Source organism: Camelus ferus, chromosome 1 (genome assembly GCF_009834535.1).
Source record: "Camelus ferus isolate YT-003-E chromosome 1, BCGSAC_Cfer_1.0, whole genome shotgun sequence".
In the NCBI taxonomy this organism is placed as follows: domain Eukaryota; kingdom Metazoa; phylum Chordata; class Mammalia; order Artiodactyla; family Camelidae; genus Camelus; species Camelus ferus.
In genome coordinates, this window is record NC_045696.1 from 2792382 (window position 1) to 2799821 (window position 7440).

General features: G+C 52.9%; 1 protein-coding gene and 1 long non-coding RNA gene across 3 annotated transcripts in view; both read right to left on the bottom strand.

The window, feature by feature from the left end:
- The window catches only part of PKNOX1 (PBX/knotted 1 homeobox 1), a 42088-nt gene extending 39278 nt beyond the window's left edge, over positions 1-2810 (bottom strand). The window contains exon 1 of one of the 2 annotated variants that reach the window (XM_032456974.1): positions 2672-2810. Coding sequence is in view for 1 of the 2 variants with exons in the window: in XM_032457117.1 (XP_032313008.1) it covers positions 2672-2689 (18 nt within the window). In the remaining variant the exon portion in view is untranslated. The remainder of the gene's footprint in view (positions 1-2671) is intronic. The other variant, XM_032457117.1, reaches the window with a different exon arrangement.
- Positions 128-2459, bottom strand: LOC116656800. Its single transcript, XR_004311780.1, has 2 exons — positions 991-2459; positions 128-872 (listed from the first exon to the last, which is right to left on the bottom strand). It is a non-coding gene; the product is annotated as an uncharacterized LOC116656800 (long non-coding RNA).
- Positions 2811-7440: the final 4630 nt, after the last annotated feature.

Sequence of the window (7440 nt, forward strand, 5' to 3'; positions counted from 1 at the left end):
GGCAGCTTGGCTGGTGTGGCCTCCCTGAAGCCTGTGCAGCCAGGCCTCTCCAACCAAGTGACCATGCCTCTAGGCCCTTGAATGTAGATTCTAACAATTTCCAAATGGAACCTCTTCTACACTGTATTTCCCTTCCTATGTCTTCCTAAACAGCGTGTACAAGACAGAACCATCACAGCCGCGAGTCGTCACACTGGGGTCAACAGCATCCCCACGCAGCCTCACCCCGCTATACACCAGACCGCAAGCTCTGAGCTCCCTTATCTGCACTGGTTTTATTTCCTCATCACCTTTGCTATCAGCAACTATTTGAGGAAGGAAAAAAGAGGCACATATATATTCCTACTAAGGGATGGGCTGAGAGTAAACTGAGTCCTAGTGCAGAGGTTCTTAACTTGCTCTCTGTGAACCTGAATAAGAAATAAAAATCACATCGTTATTTGCAATAACAGCTGGCTGACATTCAGCACTCATTCAACTATGAAGGCAGACACGAAATCCCGGAGTGTTAATGGCAGCTGTGACTTCTTCACCAACAGAAGCCACAGGTGTCTTCACAGCACTACCACAGCAATCGCACACTGTCAGTGACACCCATCAGCACCCAGAAAGAGATGGCTGAGCCTGTGTTCAGTCTGTTACTAAGGGAGCCAATAAGGTGGCATTTAAGGAAACTTATCACCAATTTGGTTCAATATTTTGATAACGAAAGTTGAGTATAACAGGTTCTCTTCTTGATCCTATTTTACTTTTTCTAAAACAGCTGCAGTGAGGAAGTCTGGAGGCCAGGAGAGCACAGGGAAACGCCCAGGGCAGACGCTTTGCTTCACTCTAGTGGTTTCAAGGTTTTCTTTTAAACAGTTTCAATTAGTCTGCAACAAAAGTGACAGTTATAACTAGACCGTTACTATTTACACAGTTCCTTTCACTATTCTTAAGTAGTACTTTTCTGAAGTTACAACAGAGATACAAGAGTGTAAATGTATGTACCCTTGGGGACACGAACCCAACAAATGCGTTGGAATCCACTACCATTAACCATGCAACCGGCTGAAACTGAAATCATCAGCACAGAATGTTAATCTTTTAAGTCATATTTCACCAACTATATTTCATCCATTCTAATTCCCACTTTTAAATCTCTGAAGTAGTAAGTCCTTCCACTGGTGCATTCAGAAAGCACCGTGTCAGTCAGTATTACACAATGGTACATCGTAGATTCAACCAAATATTGTAACAGAAGTATCCACTCTCTGTAAACTAAAAAAAAAAAAAAAAAAAAAAAAAAAAATGTGATGAAAGGCAGATCTGCGTCAGTCTGCCATCTTCCAATCAACGTACAATTGGATTGGGAGCATCACCAATACCTGTACTAGCAGAATGGCCACATCTCACCTCCACTGTTCCACATGACACTTACAATGTGTTATACAAAATGCTATGTGTTATATAAATACGTCATTTTTCAATATGTCAGGAAAAAAATCATATTTATACCCAACAAAAGTTGAAGGTTTCGTTTACCCTGAAGTGGCAAGTACTCACTTCCTAAGAAAAAAACAGTGAAGCTGAGTCTTAGGCTCTAAGTTATTAATTATAGCCCGTTTCATACGGCAATTATATCTGGATGGTTGCCAGCACGCGATCAAATTTACCAAACGCACATTTTCCTGCGCACAGGTATCCTCCGCCTGCCGCAACCAAGCATCTTAATTCTGCTCCCAGCCCCTCGGACCCTGGTTCCCGCAGCACAGGTCAGACGCAGGTGGGGAGTCACACAGCACAAAGGAGAACCTAAATGGCTAAGCCTCAGAGCCACCAATAAAACAGGACATTTCAACAGCCACTGCGCTGAAATAAAGCAGACTCAACTCTTCCTGATTTTTCTGAAGTGAGTCACGATTTCTTTCTAAAGGAATGTGAATTCCAGAGAGCGGCCGGCCCGTGCCCAACACGTCCAGTCATCGAGTTCAAATTAGCCGTTTATTATTCGCGGCGCATTCGTAACGAATTCCAGAAACCCGGCACCCCGGCCCTCGGGCAGAAGGCAAGCACACCCCGTCCCCTCCCGGACCCCCGACCCCCAACCCCGCTGGCCGCGCCGGGAAAGCGGGACCCTCGCAGCCTGAGAGGCGCATGGTCGCCCCGCCACCCGCCCCGCGGAGCTCCGCGCCCGCCGCCCGCGAACCGGGCCCCGCCCCCGCGCCGCCGGCCCCGCCCCCGCCGCGCGCCCCCGCGCCCCTCAGCCCGGCCCCGCCCCCGCCGCGCGCCCCCGCGACCCCGCCCGCCAGGGGCGCGCGCCGCACTCCGAGAGGGACAGTTAGGCGCGCGCTCCTCGCAGCGGGCCCCGCGCGGCGACGGCGGCGGCGGCGCCTTCCAGAAATTTCCGCGTCCCTAAACCCACACTGAAAAACAAACGGGGCGCGCCCCCGCGCCGGCCCGGCGGACGGCGCCCCTCCCCGCCGCCTCGGCTCCCCTCCCCCACTCGCGCCCCCTCCCCGCCCCCTGCCCCTGGCGGCGGGTCCGGCGCGGCCCTCCCAGGCGGCGGCGGCCCGCGGAGACCCGGGCGGCGGCGGCGGGGCGGTGGCCGCGGCGCCTGCGGGCCGGCGTGATTGATAGGGACGGGGCGGCGGAGCGGCGGCGGCGGCGGAGCGGTTGAGTGACAGCTTACCTGGGTGCCAATCTTCATCACACTGACAAGCGGCTGCAGCAATCGGGACCCGCAGTGCCGCGCCCGCGTCCAACCGTCACGCCGACGCTGGGCCACGCGACACAGCCTCGCTCAATGGGAGGAGGGCGACGCCGACGCGCGCTGCATCAATATTCACGGAGGGGGCGGGGCCTGCCTGGCCCGGGCCCCGCCCCGTCCCTGCGCCGCGGCGGCTGGGGGCGGGGCCTGCACGCGGAGGGCGGAGAGTGAGCCGGGGGCGGGCTGCGGCCGACCCGGCCCCGCCCCCGCCTTGCGCCCGAGTCAGGCCCCGCCCTCAGCCGCCGCGCCGGGGCGCGATCGCGCCTCAGGACTTGGCAGCAGGGGGCGTGGCGCGCTCAGGTCACGCCTCCTCCGCTCGCTTCTCAGCGGCGGCAGAGGGGTTTGGAGCAGGCTCGGGTGGGCGAAACCATCCGCCACGGTCCGGCGGGGGGGGGCTGAGCTGTACCATCCGCGCGAGGAGCCGCTGGCCCCTCTTCATGCGCCCCCGCACAGCCGGGCCTGGCCAGCCGGGGGCGGCCCTCGGAGGCCGGGCTGCGCGGGCATCCGGGGCCCAGGCCCCTGCCGGGCGCGGCGCCCCTTTGTACACAAGCCCGCGGCCGCCCCTTGCCTTCTTCCCTGGGGCGCAGGCCGGGGTCGCGAAGAGTGCACACGTGCACCCCAAGCATGGCACAGGTGCCCAGCACCTGCCTGACCCCAGGTGCTTAGGCCCGGGTTGTGAGCTCTTGTCACCACTGCAGGCTGGCCTCTGGTCCGGTGCCCTGCCCTCAGTATGCCTGTCTCCAGGTGACCCACAGAAGCCCCGTATGCTAGGTGAAGTAGCCTCCTTTAGGGAGTGTAGACTGAAATAAATGTGCAGCCTAGAAGCTGAGATTTATGTTTTATTCTGCAGACATTTCTGAGACTTGAATCCCTGGAGCCCAGGATGACAGCCTCCCAGATCGCTCTGAAGGATTGCTCCAAAGAGGTACGGGAGGACCCAGGCTATTATTGGAGTTTTACAACAAAGAGCCTGTAGTCAGAACATTAAAGATTACTGTTAAAGAAAACCAGACATCTCAAAGAATTTAGTGCTTTTCTGTGTGTGGGAAGAAGCAAACGTTTGGGCTCATTTAAATCTTTTGACAAGCACCTAGCCAGTATCTTGTCCTTTCACATTCTGATCCCCCTCAGGCTGCAGAGGTCGGGCTGCAGGCTTGTCTTCACTGGGGGTTGGCGGCAGCAGCTGATGATTTGATGGTTTCAGCATTCTCTGTTTACTGATATGGGTTGCTTTATTTTTCATTCACAGAGACACGTAAAGTGTGGTCTGTATTTCAAGGTGAACTTTCAAAGACTGTGTTGCGGTATCCCCTCGGGTCCCTCTGGTGGCCTTGCCTTCCAAGACCTTAAGGGACGGGCAATGCCTTCCCTAGTGCAGAGGCCCTGGGCTTGGCCGACTGGCTGTTCATCTTTGCAGAAACATTCCTCCTGCATGGGAGGATGGCTGCGTGGAGCCCGTACACAGCTGGGAGAAGGGCTGCCCCACCGTGCTGCCCTGGTGTGAAGCAGACGCAGGACAGGAAGTAGGGCTGGAGGCTACCTGGGGGAGGTTCAGTCTTGAGCAGCCCAGGAGGACATCCCTGCTAAGTCTTCAGGGCTCCACAAACACCATGAAGCCACAGGCGGCCTGTGTGGCCCTGCAGAACTGTGTTTTCTGGAGAGAAGGTTGTAGCAGCTGCCCGGGCTTGGAGGAGGCCAGTGAGCCACTGACGAGTGGAAAGTTGGAGGGGACGCCAAAACCTCAGTGATGCAGACCAGCTACATATACGTGCAGGGCCTGGGCAAAGCGGAAATGCAAGTTCCCATGTTCAGAAGTTGTTAAGAATTTTAAGACAGGGACAGCAGAACATTAAATTGAACATGGGCCCCAAGCACCTGCCCTGGCCTCACTGGCCTCACCCTAGTCCCCACCTTGGGCTGAAGCTGTCACCTGGTTCCCATCAAGTGTGTGAGGCATCAGGGGCCTGGGACCAGGAAGACCTGGGGGTGTGCAGTCACCTGAGAGCCGGGTACAAGTCAAGGCAGGTGAGGCCCAGGCCCTGCACCCCACATCTGGTCTCTGAAAAGAGAGAGGGCTGGAAGCACCAACAGAGATCACCTCCAGGCTTGTGGCCCTGAGCCACTCACATTTGGAAACCCTTTTTAGGAAACATTCAAAATTAGGTAGAAGTCGGGTCACGGAGGTCAAAACCTCCTTTGCTTTCCTTGGGCTCCACCCACGGCCTCCCAACTCCTGTTGGCACTAGGGTGGCTTACTAACAAAAAGGAAACATTTGTACACAATTAGTAATTCTGGTTATTTTCTTTCCAATTTCTTATTTAAAGATTTGCTACTATTGACCCAAGAACCTCATTTGGGTGTGTGAAATAAAAAGCCACATACAACTGTTCATAGAACTTCCAGGAGGACAGCAGGGGCTGTGAGGCCAGGAGGCGAGTTGGTGGGGCACAGGAGCCAGCCTGATGGAGCCCTGCTCTGTGCAGCTCTGTCTCAAGCTAGAGGAGGTGGGGGAGGATGTGGAAGAAAGAAAAGCCTTGGACCCTGCCCGGCAGAGCTTATGATCCAGTGCACAAAGCCTGTGGTACCCAGGACAGGGTGCAGGGCACTGCACTGTGTGCAGGAGATCACGAGGTGAAGCTGGAGGAGGTGGGGGGAGGCAGAGCTGGGCTGTCAGAATGGCTGGGAGTTGAGGCTTTGCTAAGAAAAATGAGTGAGAAAACCACCTAAAAATAAGGGCAAGTCTCTTGGCTTAGGGTAGCCAGATACATGCGCTGCTTCGATTTGCACTGATAAGCAGGGGCTGGGAGTCGCCAGCGATTAGTAGGGGAAGATTCTCTAAAAGATCTGAGGCAGACCACATCACTGCTGCACTCAACCCCTCCGAGAGTCCCTGTCTCATTCAGAGTAAAAGCAAAGTTCGCTCAGCACCCGTGAGGGTCTCCGTGGTCTCCCTGCCCCGGCCCTGTGCCTCTGACCTCAGCTCCCACCACCCTTCCCCTCGCCTACTCTGTTCCAGTTTGCCCCCTTGCTGCTCCTTGCTCAGTCCAGGAGTGATTCAGCCTCAGGGTCTTTGCACTGCCTAGTCCCTATGCTTGGAGCACTCTTCCCAAAGATAACTTCATGGCTCTCACCTTTACACCCTGAAGTCTTTCTTAGCATCACTTCCTCAAGAGAGCTTTAAAATTGCAAACTCCCAACCCCTTCCCATCCTCTTCACCCTGCTTTCTCCCCCATGGTACTTGTGTAGATACATGTAACATACGATGTAACTGTATAACCATGTAACATATTTATTATGTCTACTGTCCAACACTCACACACACATGAACACTAGAGTTTGCCCACCAGGAGAGCAAGAATTTTACTCTGTTCACTGAGGTATGTGGAGCACCTGTCCTAGTGCCTGGCAAGTAAGTATTTGTTGAATGCATGAACGAGTGTTTCTAAGACAAGGTATGTTTGTTATCTGTTGCTTCAGAACCAATTATCACAAACTCGGTGGCTAAAAACACATTATCTCAGTTTTGTGGGTTGTAAATCCAGGTGTAACTTGACTGAGTCCTTTACCTCAGGGCCTCTCACGACTAATGGTCAGGGCTGGGGTCTCATTTGAAGGCTTGATCAGGGAAGGGTCCCTTTCCCAGCTCACATGGTTGTGGGCAGATGGACTGAGGGCCTCAGCTCCTTGCTGGCTGTTGGCTGAAGGTCCCTTCAGTTCTTGCCATGTGGACCTCTCCTTAGAGGAACTCATGATACAGTAGCTTGCTTCATCAAAGCCAGCAAGGACTAGCGTCTGCTAGGAAGAGCCCCCCCCCCCAACACAGAGGGTCCCCGAGGCCAAGATGAGGAGGACCCACAGTTCTTCATGCTGGAGCCTTGGTTTTCTCAAGAAGAAAATTCCAACAATGAAGTCCCTAAAAGATCAGGGTAGAAGACACACCCCACCAGTGACATTTCCCCCTCAAGGATCCCAGCAAAATGCAGCAGGGAAATGGCAGCCAATGTTGAAGCATATTGTTAGCCAGTTTGTGCAACATGGATGGACCTGGAGATCATCATTCTGAGTAAAGTAGGCCAGAAAGAGAAAGAACTATTGATAGCACTTTTATGTGAAATCTTAAAAAAGGATACAAATGAACTTACTTACAAACAGAGACAGACTCACAGACATAGAAAACAAACTTACAGTTACCAGGGGAAGGGGGTGGGGGAGGGATAAGTTGGGAGTTCAGGATTTGCAAATACCAATTACTATATATAAAATAGATAAATAACAAGGTCTGTATAGCAAGGGAAATATATTCAATAGCTTATAATAGCCTATAATGAAAAAGAATATGAAAAGGAAAAAATATATATAACTGAATCCCTATGTTGTACACTAGAAATAAACACACTGTAAATCAACTATACTTCAATTAAAAAAATAATAATAATGTTGGCCAAAGAAAGAATCATGACTCTCAGGCAGACATACAATCAACAGGTGGCAAATGTCTTCCTGAGTACATTAATAGAATGAGGGAAGGAGCACTATTTACAACAGCCAAGACATGGAAGCAATGTAAATGTCCGTCAAGATGAAGAAGATGTGGTAACATGCACAGTGAAATACTACTCAGCCGTTAAAAACAATGAAATAATGCTATTTGCAGCAACATGGATAGACCTAGAGATGATCATACTGAGT